A 17,517-nucleotide genomic window follows, 5' to 3' on the forward strand; every position below is an offset into this window, starting at 1 on the left:
ACAAACAATTTGTTTCATACTGAGCATAGTTTTTAATAATAAAATTCATCAGAGAGTATATGTACTGACTTGTTGTTGTCAATATTCCTAACTGTGTGAAGAGTTATCTACATGAATGAAGTTCATGGAGAAACCCCACACATAATTCTGACTGCTCACTTGTGAGCTGTTAGGATTTTTTTTTTTTTTTTTTTTTTTTTTTTTTTTTTTTTTTTTTTTGGCCTGGTGAATTTCTGCAGAAGATTACTACATAACTAATTAATGAGTGAAAGTATCCAAAGCAGCTGATTTTAAAATGGTGATGTCCCCAAGATGAGCAATGATTTTAAAAGGAAAAGTTGCTGATGACAGCCTTTTTAGTCAGGGACACAATGTTCCCAGTTGAGCCTACTGTTAATATGAAACCCTAGAAATTTAGTGGAGTGCACCTGTTCTAGTACCTGGTTGTCATGTGCAATGACTATGTGTTCTGGATTTTTGTTTTTAGTGTGGAACTGAATAAAATTATTTTTTCTTAATATTAACTGAAAGAGAATTAATTGTAAACCAAGCTCTAACTTCTCTGAGTATGTCATTATGTCAGGCTCTAGATCAGTAGCAGACACACTATCTACTGCAGTGCTCGTATCATCAGCAAACATTGTGAATTCACATTTTTTACTGAAGGACAGGGGTAGATTGTTAATATATGTTACAAAAAGCAAGGGCCCAATAAAAAATCCATGGGGAACCTCGTGATGTATTTTGCCTCATTCAGAAGCCACTGTATTAAGAAATGGTTCAAATGGCTCTGAGCACTATGGGACTCAACTGCTGTGGTCATAAGTCCCCTAGAACTTAGAACTACTTAAACCTAACCAACCTAAGGACAGCACACAACACCCAGCCATCACGAGGCAGAGAAAATCCCTGACCCCGCCGGGAATCGAACCCGGGAACCCGGGCGTGGGAAGCGAGAACGCTACCGCACGACCACGAGATGCGGGCCACTGTATTAAGAGATCCATTGTTGTAGACATATAGGACCATCTTTATTTTGTGTTTTAACCAATTACCTTGGCCCTTTGACAACTTAATAACAGGCCTTCTCTAAGTGTATCTTGTGGTTTACACACTCAAAAGCCTTGGAAAGGTCACAGAAGACACCAATTGGTGACTTCTTACTGTTAATAGACTCCAAGATATCATTTGTGAGTGAGTATATGGCTCACTCTGTCGAAACCCCTTTCTGAAAACCAAACTGTTTATGGTTAATAATATTGTGGTTATCTAGGTGGGCCACAATGCTGTTATACACAGCTTTTTCAAGAACCTCTGAAAATGTTGATAAGAGAGAGACAGGACAATAATTCATGACATCTGTACCATCACCAGACTTGTAAAGAGGTTTCACAATGGCATATTTCATACTTTCTGGAAAAACTCCTTCACAAAGAGATGTGTTGTAAATGTGAGCAAATATTACAGTTACTTCATTACTGCAGGCTTTTAACAGCTTGCTAAAGATGTCATCTGTACCTGGAGATCTATTACTTTTTAATGAGTGAATTACTTTTTTGATTTCATTGACAATTATGGGTGATACATTTATTATCAGTAGAAATTTCAGGGAGGTTAAATTTCAGATTATCTGCAGTTTCACTTGGGTCACCACTGCAACCTATTGGAGAAGTGGCAGTTATAAAGTGGTTGTTGAATGTATCTGCTAATTTTTAGGACAGCAGTTCTTACATTGTCAGATGGTGAAGTTCCTGTTTTCCTCTTTATTATATTCCAAATTATTCTGATTTTATTATTCGAACAGCTAATTTCTGAGGTTATACACTTACTCTTTGATTTACTGATTACTTCTGTTAAAATCTTACAATATGTGCTAAATAGTTAAGCTGGAGAGGATTATTAGATTTTCTGGATATTATATACAGTTCTCTTTTTCTCTGGCATGATAATTTTCTTTATGCCCTTGGTGAGCCATGGTTTTTTAGCTGATTGTCTGCCATGTAGTCTATAGATCTTTTTTGGAAGACACTTTCAACTATACCTGATACTTCATCTGTAAATAAATTATATTTTGTATTAGCATCACCTGCAAGATAAGCATACCTCCAGTCAGTCTCCTGAAGGCATAATTTGAACTGATGAATATTTTCCTCATTCATGTCTCTAATGGTTTTCCATTGAGCACCAGCATTACTCTGATGTGTATTAAAGTTGTTAATGGTGAGTATTTGCCCATCATGATCAGAAAGACCATTTATGACTATTTCTGCTGTGGTGTGATTAGCTCTATTCATATCAACAAATATATTGCCAATTAGAGTGCTGGAAGTGGCAGCAGTTCTTTTGGGAACTATTTAATTGAAATAAGTTAGGGCTATTTAATTCCAAAATGGCTCTTTTCTGTTCATTTCCAGTGTTCTTTAGGCTAATTTTTGTTTCACCGTCCTTATTAGTTGCATCAATATGCAAATTTAGGCCAATTAACCCTCACTAGTCGACTAATTGTAGTTTGTATAACTGCTATATGCAAAAGGCTGTTACTAATTATAATATAATTATGTTCATTTGGTTTTTAAAAATCAAGAATTCCTAATTTTTACGTGTAGCCTATTTCTTTCCAGTTGCTATGGTTGGGGGTAAGAGTACGTACAGTGTACTCTTGGCTGAGGCCTGTGTACTCTTACATCACAGCACTGGATAAGAGTAGGTAAAGTTATTTTTTACGGAAAATTTTATTACACCTCTAACAATAATAGGATGGCAACAAAACATTTACAATATGTTACCAAGATGTAGAAATAGGTGTTGCATACATAACTAATACAACAGTGCTTCAAGTTTTTTAAATCATGTTTCATAGAACCAAAAATGTGCATTTTTACCCTGCCTACCCAATATCTATTTAAAAACATTCAGGCAGACATTCACTTTATGTCTTTCTATGAGGCAGTCACCATTACTTTCATACTGTGTAAATGCTGACCAAATGTGGCTTCCATTCAAAGAAATAGTATTGATGCCAGCTGAGGTATTACACCAAGTAAATTAATAAGAGATTGAACAAAACCACTGTGGTACACAGAACAGGTCAGGACATTCTTGCATAATAATAAAGAAAGCATTCCAGATTCAGAAGAACAAAAAATCTCCAATATTATCCACGGTTTTTAGATGACAGAAACTTAGTGCATACTTCAATGCAAGATACATTTAATAGTTTCCATAACAAGACTCTGTCTTGAAATATAGCAGAAAATCGAAAGATATTCTGGTCCTATGAAAAGCATACCAGAGGAAAGACACAACCAATAACTTCAATGTATGATGGCAATGATAATATACTGATGAGAGAGCCACTAATGTAGAGTTACTAGACACAATATTATGAAAAACATAGATTGCTACACACCATATAGAGAAGACACTGAGTAGCAGACTGGCACAGCAAAAATATTGCTACATATTTGAGCTTTTGACCAAAAAAGTCGTCTTCTAAAGTAGAAAACACACACACACACACACACACACACACACACACACACACACACACACACACAATGATCGCTGTCTCCGGTTGCTGAGGTCGTACTGTGTAGAGCAATTGTACATGATGAGAGAAGCAATCTGTGGGTGATGGAGGTAAGGAGCAGGTTGGGATGGAGAGGGGGAGCAATAGCAGGGTAGGGGTGTGGGAAGGTGTAGTGCTGCTTATCCTCCTCCATTACTCTCCTTCCCCTGCCCATTCCAGATCATCCATCTGCATCTAGCCGCCCTACCCTGCGCCCTCTACATCGTTGCATGCTTCCACAAGCAGCACTGCACCTTTCCCTATCTTTACCCAGCTATTCCTTCCCACCCAAGCCTCCTCCTTACCTTAACTGTACCACCCATCATCCACAGTTGCTTCTCTTGCCAGGTGCAGTTGCTGTATGCAGACTGGCCCAAGCATCCAGAGACAGTGGTCATGTTTGATGTATGTGTGTGTGTGTGTGTGTGTGTGTGTGTGTGTTTTTTTTCAACTTTAGAAGATGGCCTTTCTGCCAAAAGCTCAAATGTATACCAGATTTTTTGCTGTATGTGGTAGTGAGCCAACATTTACTCTATATTGTGAGTAGGAATCTACCCTTTTCATAATATTGTTATTACACCAGCCTAGATTTTTCATTGTTTAGTTAATAGGCACAGCATTCTGAAATTCCTTCACCAAAGAAGAATCTGGTCCGAAATGTATACCAATTAGATTTCTTTCAGACAATATTGATGTAATGGCTTCATATTTAACAACTATATCCAACAGCCTCACTCACCAAAAGATATGTCCCTAATGATGGATCACACCAACACGCAATAAAAGAAACAGAAGTAATATGATAAATTATAGACCACTATCACTGACATCAATTTGTAGTAAGATTCTGGAACATACACTGTGTTACAATTTCATGAAATACCTCTGATGCTGACATACAGTCACCATGGTTCAAGAAAAATATTATTCTTGTGAAACACAACTAGCCCTTTTTTCACATGAAGTAATGAGTGCTGTCAAATTCACATGAAGTAATGAGTGCTGTCAACAGGAGATCTCAAGCTGATTCCAAATTTCTAGATTTCCTGAAGGCTTTTGATAGCATTCCTCACATATGACTTTTAACAAAATTGCATCCCTGTTGAATATTGTCTCAGTAGTGCAATGGGATTTATGTTGTCCTGTTAGAAAGGTCACAGTTTATAGAAACTGATGAAAACTCATCAAGTGAAACAGAAATGATATCTAGTGTTTCTCAAGGAAGTGTTATAGGTCTTCTGTTGTTTTTAATCTATATTATTGATTTAGGGTACTATCTCAGCAGCTCTCTTAGTCTCTTTGCTGATGATGTTGTCATTTACCATCTAGTAAAGTCATCAGCATCTACATCTACATCTACATTCATACTCCGCAAGCCACCCAACGGTGTGTGGCGGAGGGCACTTTACGTGCCACTGTCATTACCTCCCTTTCCTGTTCCAGTCGCGTATGGTTCGCAGGAAGAACGACTGTCTGAAAGCCTCCGTGCGCGCTCTAATCTCTCTAATTTTACATTCATGATCTGCTCGGGAGGTATAAGTAGGGGGAAGCAATATACTCGATACCTCATCCAGAAACGCACCCTCTCGAAACCTGGCGAGCAAGCTACACCGCGATGCAGAGCGCCTCTCTTCCAGAGTCTGCCACTTGAGTTTGCTAAACATCTCCGTAACGCTATCACGGTTACCAAATAACCCTGTGACGAAACGCACCGCTCTTCTTTGGATCTTCTCTATCTCCTCCGTCAACCCGATCTGGTACGGATCCCACACTGATGAGCAATACTCAAGTATAGGTCGAACGAGTGTTTTGTAAGCCACCTCCTTTGTTGATGGACTACATTTTCTAAGCACTCTCCCAATGAATCTCAACCTGGCACCCGCCTTACCAACAATTAATTTTATATGATCATTCCACTTCAAATCGTTCCGCACGCATACTCCCAGATATTTTACAGAAGTAACTGCTTCCAGTGTTTGTTCCGCTATCATATAATCATACTCGCAATACATTACATTTGTTTATGTTAAGGGACAGTTGCCACTCCCTGCACCAAGTGCCTATCCGCTGCAGATCTTCCTGCATTTCGCTACAATTTTCTAATGCTGCAACTTCTCTGTATACTACAGCATCATCCGCGAAAAGCCACATGGAACTTCCGACACTATCTACTAGGTCATTTATATATATTGTGAAAAGCAATGGTCCCATAACACTCCCCTGTGGCACGCCAGAGGTTATTTTAACGTCTGTAGATGTCTCACCATTGATAACAACATGCTGTGTTCTGTTTGCTAAAAACTCTTCAATCCAGCCACACAGCTGGTCTGATATTCCGTAGGCTCTTACTTTGTTTATCAGGCGACAGTGCGGAACTGTATCGAATGCCTTCCGGAAGTCAAGAAAAATAGCATCTACCTGGGAGCCTGTATCTAATATTTTCTGGGTCTCATGAACAAATAACGCGAGTTGGGTCTCACACGATCGCTGTTTCCGGAATCCATGTTGATTCCTACATCAAAAAATTGTAATATGATGTAGACAAGTTATCTCTATTGCACAAAAAGTGGCAGCTGGCCCTAAACAATAAAAAGTGTGAGATACTCCTTACTAACACTAAAATATAGTCTGTTAAATTTCAGCTAAATGATACAAAACACAAATTTTTAAGGTTGTGGTTTCAGCTAAATACCTAAGGATTACAATAGGAATAAATTAAGACCATCACACAGAAAATGTTGTGGAGAAGGCACACCAAAGGTTTGCATCTTACTGGCAGACCGTTTGGAAAATGGAACAACTACTAAAAACTTGTCTTGTCCTCTTCTGGAGTATTGCTGTGCGATATGGGACCCTTACAAGGTAAGACTAATGGAGAACATAAAAAAAGTTCAAAGAACAACAGCTCATTTTGTATCATCAAAAAATAGGAGAGAAAGTAACACAGATATGATAAGCGCATCGGGGTGTCAAAAAATAAAAGGTGTCCGTTGATGAGATGAGACCCACTCATGAAATTACAATCACCAATTTTCTCCTTATTTTATATGAAAGAATGGTCACTTGATAAAATGAGGGAAAACAGAGCTCATACAGTGTAATTTAGGTGTTCATTTTTCCCGTGTGCTTTTTGAGAGTAGAACAGTCATGAAATAGTCTGAACCTTGTTCTTTGAACACTCTGCCAAATACTTATGAGTAGTCATGTACATGCAGATTTGGATATAAGCAGAATTTTGTTTTTTAATATGCTGAAACTAAGGATATAGGAAAGTTTGAAAATCGGGACTGAATTTAAAGTTAAACAGATATTCTTAGTTTTGATTTGGAAAGCAGAAAAAATAAATTAAAATAGTGCACATTTTTTATGTGACGCAAAAAATATCAGCTCTGGCATTTAACTCACAGAACTAACAATTAATAGTCATAGCCACATGGGGGTACCCTGGTGCAACTTGGTAACTTTCATTTTAACAAATGACTGCCAGAGATAACACAAGCAGTACATCATGAGAAAAAAAAATTCTCACACTTGGCTGAGGACCTATGCCTAGACCATTTGATATGTAATTGGGCAATTACCCACTGAGATGTCAAGTTGCAAAAATGGGGCAACTAACCATAATACCTTTACTTATTACAAATACAGTAGCCTTAGAAAAAATGTTCCTCTATGTAAAATTTAAAGTATACCATGACATACAGTGTGAAAGTCCCGTCACACATTTTCATCAAAGGAGCACCTCCTGATTAGATGGTTAAGCTGTGATCCCCTTATCGCGCACAAGGAAACATTAACTGTAGAAGGTTATGAGCACATTTTACAGCACTGCGCACTGTTTACAGCACAGGAACAGTTTGGAGACAATGATAGTTTGATCAGCATAACAATGCACTCTGTCATAAAGCAGTATCTGTGAGGCAATGCTCAGAGGACAATAATTTCCTAAAATGTACTGGCCTGCCCAGAATTCCTTACTGAACCCAATGGAACCCTTTTGGGATGTGTTGGAATATGCGGACCCAAATGTCCAACATCACCACAGTTCGAGTTTTGGCTCTTGAGGAAGAAAGGACTGCCATTTCTCCACAGACATTCAGAGACTTTTCTTGGGAACAGCTAGGCAGAAGGATAAAAATAATTGAATTGAGTGATGGGGTTTTCAAATCATCTATCATTGTTTCATTCATGTGTATAGAAGCTAAGTTTTATAGTCAAATATAGTTGTCAGACTGTCTTCCAGTTCCATATGAAAACTTTAAATCTTAATAACAACATCAAAACGCTTTAAACAAATTGAAGGGGATAGAAATTCTAGTGGCTAGTCCCTCTTTAAATGGTACTGTTGTGACAATACATCAGCTATTAGGGAAAAGTAAATGTTTACAACTTGCAAATTGACATATTTCATATTTGGATGTAAGGATGAGAGAATGGAAAATTTATTTGAATGTAGCTCCCTGGAGATACTGACAAGTATTACAGAAGCTGCTCATACAGAGTCTTCAGCAGTCATCTGTCTCACAGACAAATAGCTTTCCAGAAGAGACAGAAGTGCTTTTAACAAAAACCATAAAAGAACTGCATTGAATGATACGTCATTGAGGTATTAATACAACGAAAGACAGTATCACAATACATATTTCTGTGATGTGAACCTTTTAGAGAAAGGTATTGTGAGGAAAAGCTTGACACTTAGGGTGAGTTAAAAACAAAACCAGATATTCTTCTGTCAAGATAGCATACTAATGATAATTACAATGCAATATATGTTTCCAAAATTTAACATTTATTCCAAATTTTAGTTCTTATGAAAGAAATTTTAAAAACCTGTGCATTGTCTAACCACCAAGTTATCCACTGATTTCACCCAATAAAATCTCAGTTGGCTTTCCCATTCAAATTCCTGTTCATCCATAATGCTGAAACAAATTAAATACTTCTATTATTTTTATATGGTAAAATTTAATTGTGATTTTAGACAGAAGAAGAATTTTCTTAGCTTACCTGTCTCTTACAAATGTTTCAATGATATCACGTGCATGAACATCAATAATGAGCACAGTATTGAATTTCTTGCGATCATTTTTGGACAAATTTCCCCTGACTCTGACAACTAACTCATCAAGCTGCCTATTTTGTTGTTCGAGGTACTCCTTCATTGACCTCTTTTTACCCTGTTAAAGAGCAACCCAAGGCTTTATTACATTGAATTCATCATAGATCTACCACAGCATTTATTGATGCTGTGGCATGTCCAAGAGTAAAAACACGACTAAATACATTTTAGAGCATTTAAATCAAGCAAACATATGAGAAGACAAGAATGAGAAAAAGCAATAGGAAATTTATGGAAGAAAACTTTCCATGCCAAAAATGACACACAAAACTAATTTGTGGAAAACAAGCCATGATTATGAATAGGTTTTGTCTTGTAATGTGTGAAAATTTAGATTCTGGCAAAGAAGATGTTGTTCTCATTGCTTTTTAACTCTAAATAGATATTTTATAAATGTTTAAGAATACAGGTTTTCTCAGAAAACTTCGTTCATGAAATCTCCTTAGTTACTTGCCAAGTAAGCATGTTGTTTTAAAGCATCAGTTTGGTAAGTTATCTACTCATCAGCTCCAGATAAAATGCCAAGTTTCTGTAAAAACTACTCTTATATGTGTTGTAGAATACACTACTTCCTGTACCAAATTATACATCAGATGGAAGTGTTTGTCTTAGATGGTTGTTGTGCCTGACAAAGTGGGCAGTGCAAAATCCAGTTATGACATGATGTACTGGATCAAGCACATTACTAGAAGTGATGAGCTCCTGTTGACTTGAATAAGGAACTCAGCAGTAATTCACCCATTCTAAATGCAAAGTAAATATATGCTTCTTACATAATGAGAGTTGAACACTGTAATGAGGAGATGGAGAGAAATATTGTTTGCTCAACCTTAATAAACAGAAAGGAATGTTAGTCATGGTTCACACTTGTAATTTGGTATTGACATTCATATTTATCCATGACTAAATAAATATAATTTCACTGATGTAATTTCACTGACTCGACTCGTGACATATATAAGCTTTCAGTTATTTCTAAGGAAATTTTTTTCTAAAATTTTTATTTTTCAATCTCCAGTATTCCCATTGACATCCAACACTCTCATTTTTATTACTATTTTTTTACATTAAATTTTTTATATAGTATATTTTGAAACGTAGTGCACACAAACTCCTAACATAAAATATGAGGCATGGTTTTTAGGGAAGTACCATTCTGGAACAAATATAAGACAAGTAAATTTTTCTTAGCTATTTACGAGGGCAGTTCAATAAGTAATGCAACACTTTTTTTTTTCTGAAACAGGGGTTGTTTTATTCAGCATTGAAATACACCAGGTTATTCCCCAATATTTTAGCTACACAACACTATTTTTCAACGTAATCTCCATTCAATGCTACGGCCTTACGTCACCTTGAAATGAGGGCCTGTATGCCTGCACGGTACCATTCCACTGGTCGATGTCGGAGCCAACGTCGTACTGCATCAATAACTTGTTCATCATCCACGTAGTGCCTCCCACGGATTGCGTCCTTCATTGGGCCAAACATATGGAAATCCAACGGTGCGAGATCGGGGCTGTAGGGTGCATGAGGAAGAACAGTCCACTGAAGTTTTGTGAGCTCCTCTCGGGTGCGAAGACTTGTGTGAGGTCTTGCGTTGTCATGAAGAAGGAGAAGTTCGTTCAGATTTTTGTGCCTACGAACACGCTGAAGTCGTTTCTTCAATTTCTGAAGAGTAGCACAATACACTTCAGAGTTGATCGTTTGACCATGGGGAAGGACATCGAACAGAATAACCCCTTCAGCGTCCCAGAAGACTGTAACCATGACTTTACCGGCTGAGGGTATGGCTTTAAACTTTTTCTTGGTAGGGGAGTGGGTGTGGCGCCACTCCATTGATTGCCGTTTTGTTTTAGGTTCGAAGTGATGAACCCATGTTTCATCGCCTGTAACAATCTTTGACAAGAAATTGTCACCCTCAGCCACATGACGAGCAAGCAATTCTGCACAGGTGGTTCTCCTTTGCTCTTTATGGTGTTCGGTTAGACGACGAGGGACCCAGCGGGAACAAACCTTTGAATATCCCAACTGGTGAACAATTGTGACAGCACTACCAACAGAGATGTCAAGTTGAGCACTGAGTTGTTTGATGGCAATCCGTCGATCATCTTGAACGAGTGTGTTGGCACGCTCCGCCATTGCAGGAGTCACAGCTGTGCACGGTCGGCCCGCACGCGGGAGATCAGACAGTCTTGCTTGACCTTGCGGCGATGATGACACACGCTTTGGCCAACGACTCACCGTGCTTTTGTCCACTGCCAGATCATCGTAGACATTCTGCAAGCACCTAGGAATATCTGAGATGCCCTGGTTTTCCGCCAAAAGAAACTCGATCACTGCCCATTGTTTGCAACGCACATCCGTTACAGACGCCATTTTAACAGCTCCGTACAGCGCTGCCACCTGTCGGAAGTCAATGAAACTATACGAGACGAAGCGGGAATGTTTGAAAATATTCCACAAGAAATTTCCGGTTTTTTCAACCAAAATTGGCCGAGAAAAAAAATGTGTTGCATTACTTATTGAACTGCCCTCGTATTTTTACATGAAAGCCTGTACTTTAATTTACTTTTCTATGTAATTCCCACCAATATTAAGGCATTTATATCATACAACCAGATTTGGATACCAACCTCACAGAAATCTACCCAATGATTAGACAACAATTGCAAACTGCCTTTTTGACATCTTCAAATGCTTCTGCAAATGCAGGAACACATGATAGTCACTGGGTGTTGTATCAAGAAGGTTGATCAAATTGTACCCAGCCAAAGGATCCAATTAGCTCTAGAGGTCAATTGGTTGTATGTGGATGGGCACTGTCAAGACACAAAACAATCTTCTTATTCAACATGTGAAATGGGACTACCTTTCCATCCCTATCTGAAATTCTTTCCTCGTGACAACATCCTCTGAAGAGATGATTTTAGCTCAAATTTTTAACTTTCTGGATTTTATACTGTTTTGTCTATTCCCAGTTCCAGCAGTACAAATGAGTTTATTATCTCAGATTAAATTTCACATTAATATACTATCTAATTTATGTTAGCAACTAATGAGAATAAGACATTTGTTAACAATCCAACTTTGAAATTTCGTGATATGAACTGTGCAGTCACGTGGCACCACATATTCTTGAAAATTTACCTCTCCCCTACTTCTGAAAAGCTACAATGTTGATTCATTATGATGATTTAAAATGGTAACTCTGCTTGAGAGCAAACCAAAGTACTATTAATAATATTTTATTCAAAGTGATTTGTTTATAATTAACTAAAATGTAATTTAAATTGTTCACTGCAAATACATAGAAATTGTATATGAAATTATGTAAACTTTTCCAAACTAAATGTCCGAACATGAAGGGCAATGTGAGGCCTATTTTTTTATGTAAGTAACTAAAATCATCTCACGAGTTTTAATTGTTATTTTGTAAATCTTACATTCAATAATGTCTTTGCTTGTTTACTTTTACATAAAAGGAAGTGGAACATGAGCCACGAGTCAGTCTGCATTATTGCCTTTCAGAAGCTGTTTGTGTGAGAGTCTTTCAGAGGCTGTCAGACAGCCAATGTATATTCCACATATGTACTTGATAATCAGTCACAATATATGTTTTATTTAAAAATCAGTACAACAGCAACACAAGATTCCAAGACTTTCTGAAGCAACAACCCTCAAGGATATCAAAGCTGAGTGTCTCATCATATGGAGCAGCTAAGTTATTATGTGAATTTTCATTCACTGTGATTGAAATTTTCTAGTTTCACTCATCTTTGTACTTGTGAATAGTGGAGGTCCAAACTATTAAGTTGCTATGATGGTATGACCGAGAATTCACTATTACCACTGTCCAACTACAGTCAGAACCTGAGAAACTGTAAATTTTTTCTCATTCAGCATTGGCAGTAATTAAAGTGCTTCTCTTCTCTCACATTCAAGGGAGGTATTTTACATGTCACGTCTTTTGTTATGGATTGCATGGAGCAGTTTTTTTCTTTATTTTTTATTTTTTTATCTGACAATAAGTCATAGAATTAATGGTATTACCATAAGGCAAACATCCACAAGCAATACCGCCCCTCCAGTCCCAAAAAACAGTATACATGATTTTCTGGGATGAAATTGTTTTCTTGAACTTCACTTTCTTGGGTGATGTTGAATGACACCAGTCCATGGATCGTTGCTTTGGTTCAGGTGTAATGTAAGCCACCCATGTTTCATCATCTGTTACAGTTTGGTGTAAAAACTCATCCCTTCAGCATTGTATCAATCTAGGAACGTCAGAGAACTGGCTAATTGATTGGTTTTGTGCACTTCAGTCAGCATTTTCAGTACTCAGCATGAGCATAACTTACAATAATTTAAATGTTCTGTAACAGTTGAATACAGCACACGTTTGGACACTTGAGGAAACTCATCAAATTACATTGAAATCATAAAGCACATATTTCATGGGTACTGTGATTCTAAGAGGCATTTCAGTTACTCACAAATTCTCAGTCATATGAGGTATTTTGAATAATCACTAACATAACTAAACACGCCAAATGTCTGCAACAGCTTCTGTGACTTGCCAACAGAGTATAGAACACAGCGCAAATGGGCCAAAGGCTGATTATGGTGCTGCAGTAGTGGAATTTCGAAACAGTACTTACTTCAAAAGGAAGCCTCAGAAATAATAATAAGAACATAATTTTTATGTCTTATATAGTACTGTATTACTACTACTATTACTACTACTAAGTGCCAAATGCTAACTGTGGTGCTGCAGTGGTGGAATTTCAAAACAATACTTACTTTAAAAAGACACCTCATAAATAATAATAAGAACATAATTATGTTCTTATGTCCTTTATAGTATTAAATTGCTACTAGTAATAACATAACAAATTACACTCTCTATGATGACAAGTAATGTAAATCAGACTGAAATATGCAACATAAAATACACCCATGACAAGTTATTATTGTTGTTTTCTTCCCATAATTTTAATTTTTTAATTTTATGTTTTTACTTCTATCAGAGCTCCAAGATTCTTCACTTTCTACACCTTCTGAAGTTTCTTTATTGCTAAGGAAAATTTCCTATTTTCTGTGCTTTACATTTCTGCTCCTTTTTGAACTTCTCTTGACTCTCAAAGGTTTGCCTCATATCTTTTATGAGAAACAGTAATTGGGTAATCAGAGTACTGTGAATGATTTGATGGAATCTTGTTGCATTTTCTACATTTCTCTGCACAATTAAACTTTGGTAATGTTGGTTTTTGATAAGTAAATTTTTATCAGTCTGAAACATTGTTCTCAATTGGGGTGTTCCCACATGAAAAGACTAAACTAAGTTTAATAGCTTTCCAAAGTAAGTAGTATTTCTGGTTACACACCATAAAACATGAATACAAGTCACTGACTTTGAAAAGGAACTTGCATTTTACAAATAAGTTTTCAAATGTACTCCCAAAGTAGTGTGTTTTTTACTGCTAACAATACTATACTGGGTTTTGGCTTTTTTGGTAATTGTGTCTGAGCTTTTAACAGCAGTGTAAAATCAGTATAGTAATATATTAAGCCTTGGTTTTAGTTGCTATTTTTGGTTAAATATTATACAGAGTGTCCCAGGAGTAATGGTCAATATCCAGAGACATGATAGGAATGATCATTCAAAGCAAAAAATCTAGTAAACATGGGGTCTAAAATAAGTATCTTAGGAGCTATGAGCATTACTGAAACACTTTGCTTTCCATATTCTGAGATGTGGTGGCGTGGATAAAATCAAGGAAAAAATGTCTGTCAAGATGGGCAATAAAGTGCATGCTTTAAGAGCTATGAGCACTTGATAGTCTTTGTTACTGTGAAACACATCTCTTCAACTGAACAGTGCTCATAGCACTTAAGGTATGTCTGCTATCCCAGTCTGACAATTTTGACAGCCTGCCAGCTGGCATTAATGTAGGTGACAGCTGCTAGGCAGTGCTCCTATAACCTGTGAGCACTGCTGTCATTGCCACAGCACTATGCACAGGCCACGCCCACTGCACCAGCCTATCAGCACTTACGGTGGTCCTATAAAGCCAGCAGCACAGAAGCTCAGACCACAGTTGTGGTCCAACAGCACTTGTGATCGTTTATCTATTCATCATTGTTCTGGTTGCTGATAGTTGCTACATCTCAGTATATGATCTGGTTTTGCTCTCTGGTCTTGGTATTTTGCTGTATGGTGTGTGTGTGTGTGTGTCTGCATTGGACTGGTGATTTCCTGTTGATGCCATTTACCCATCAGCCAGTGTGTTCCAGGCTTGCTTGATTCCAGTTTCCAGAATTGGTGACAAGGTGAAAGGTTAAAAGTGCATTATGGACGTAAAACTTGTACAGCACGTGGAACAGCAACAGCAACAGTTGCTCCTGCAGTGGCAATTGGACCAGTAGTTTCAACAGCAGCTCCAGCAGCAAATGGACGTTTTACATCAGGAAATTTGGCTTCTGACAGAACAATTGCAAGTAAAAAGACCCATTCACACTTAGTTCACCTCCCAGAGTCCCACTCACCCACCTTTCTACCATTTAATGATACCAAGGGGGATTGGGACATGTATTTGCAGCAGCTGAAACAACACTTCGCTGCTTTCGGGTTTCTCATGATGGTCTCCAACAGCTGCTCTTCCATTTTTTGGTCTTCCCCTGAGACATTTTTCTTGCTTAACAAGTTGGCTCCCCTCTCAACCCTGGTTGCACTGACTTTTAAGTAAACATGTTTCTTTGCTGGTGAAATATTATTCACAATGGTTCCAAGTGGCCACATCATGCGTTGAGTTCCATCAGTACCACAAGCAACCAGGAAAGTCTTATCGTTCTTGGGTGATGAGTTTGCACGGTCTGAGCCATCATTGTGATTTCACTTGTGTCAATCCATCTTGCAATACTGCATATGCCAATTACCTAATTCATAAGGTAGTAATCCAGTTGGCTCCTGATCCAGAAGTTTGCAATGTAGCCCTCAAGCTAGACGATGGTTCCTTGGATGACACACTGAAAACTGCGCACTCTTTTGAGATCACGCAGGCACATAATGAACATCTTCTGCCCTGCCACCAGGTTGCAGTGGTTCAACGACTGCCACGGGGACGGAATTCTCACAAACCTTCTTCTCAAAGGCATCATCACAATTCATCACCTTCAGATGTGTCAGTGACCTCTGAGTAGACAGTCGTGCCATGTCCATGCAAACAGTGGGGTCTGCCTTCTTGTCCTGAGTGTTTTGTGATGCACCAACCTTGCAGACTGTCCCGATCGCTGGGCGCACTGCACCCATTGAAGTCAGGCATCAGATCAGTCAAACCCCAATCTTAACTTGCATCACAGAACAGTGCATGAACTTCAGGTCAATTGTTGTGCCCCCAAGTTATTTAGTAATCTCATGATTGCTCATCAGGACGTTTGTTTCCAAGTTGACACAGGAGTTGTTTCCAAGTTTCCCTGATCAATCTCCCAACATACACTTGTCTGGGTTACCTGGCTTTGGCCTTGCACTCTCATAACTGGTTGCATATGGTGAGAGTTCTAGTCCCCTCAGAGGTCAATTCACCACTACGGCAACATACAAGATGGTTACGTGGCCACGAACACTGTGTGTTGTCAACAGTCATTCAACTGGCAACATTTCTAGCCTCGATACTTTCATTCTGTTTGGGTTCTCCATCAAGGACAACATTGAACACAGTCCCCTTCCAGGAACTTGTTGAACTTTGTGCCTCTTTTGTGTCTCTGAGTCTGGCCTCGGGCGCACCACCAATTTTGAGGCACATATTTCTTTACGTCCAGATATGGTGCCCCAATTCTGTCGAGATCATCCTCTTCCAGTCTCCTTATCAATGGCTGTTAAGCTTGAACTCAACTGTCTTTACAACAGTGGGAATATAGAATAGGTCAATGCTAACACTTGGACCACACCCCTGGTCGTGATCTAGAAGCTAAACTACTCCCTACAGCTTTGTGGCGATTTTAATTCAATGATCAGTACCCAAGCTCTGGTGGAAACCTACTCCATACCATGTCAAGAGGAACTCCTCTCAAAGCTTGTTGGAGGTGAGTGTTTTTCTAAAATATATGTTGTTGATGCTTAATAACAGATTCCACTAGAAGAGGAATTGCAATGCGTACGTCTTTAAGCTAATACAGATACAAGTGTTTGCCTTTTGAGATCTCTTCTGCTCCAGCAATCATCCAGAGTTAATCATGTCCATCCCAGCTTGTACCAATTACCTTGATGACTTAACTGTTATGGCTACTATGTGCCAAGACCACATGCATAACCTATGTACCCTCTTTACTATGTTGCATGATGCAGGGCTCATGTGCTGTCTGCAAATATGCCAGTTTTTTCAGGAACAAGTTGACTACCTTGGCCACTTGCTCACCAAAGACTGGATTCAGCCCACTGTCCATAATGTTTCTGCTACTGACTTTCTGCTGCATCCCCAAAACCTCCAGGAGGTGTAGGTCTTTTTGGGGAAAGTGAATTATTATTCTAAATTCCTTCCACAGGCAGCACACATTATTCATCCCCTCAACCAGTTGCGGAAGAAAGGTGTTCCAACCTGTGAGCAGGCCTTCATACAGCTGAAGTTCATGTTACATTCTGCATCCTGCCTTACCCCCTTTCCACCATCATGTTCTCTTGTTTTTGCTATGGATGCTATGGCATTGGAACAGCACTGGCACACATTAATGATGATGGTATGGAGAAACCAACTGCCTAAATGCTGATGACTGTCCCAAGCAATTACTCCCAGATTGAGAAAGAGGCACTGGCCACGAATAAATTCCATGC

The 17,517-nt window shown here is 38.4% G+C and overlaps 1 protein-coding gene across 1 annotated transcript in view; it reads right to left on the reverse strand.

Moving 5' to 3' along the window:
• LOC126263364 (dynein axonemal heavy chain 10) overlaps nt 1-17,517 on the reverse strand; it is a 1,742,213-nt gene that overhangs the window by 806,546 nt on the left and 918,150 nt on the right. Inside the window, exons 32-33 of the mRNA XM_049960456.1 lie at nt 8,576-8,745; nt 8,399-8,490 (exon numbers count right to left, since the gene is read on the reverse strand). Coding sequence (XP_049816413.1) covers nt 8,399-8,490; nt 8,576-8,745 — 262 coding nt within the window. The remainder of the gene's footprint in view (nt 1-8,398; nt 8,491-8,575; nt 8,746-17,517) is intronic.

This window comes from Schistocerca nitens, chromosome 6, assembly GCF_023898315.1.
Source record: "Schistocerca nitens isolate TAMUIC-IGC-003100 chromosome 6, iqSchNite1.1, whole genome shotgun sequence".
NCBI lineage: Eukaryota > Metazoa > Arthropoda > Insecta > Orthoptera > Acrididae > Schistocerca > Schistocerca nitens.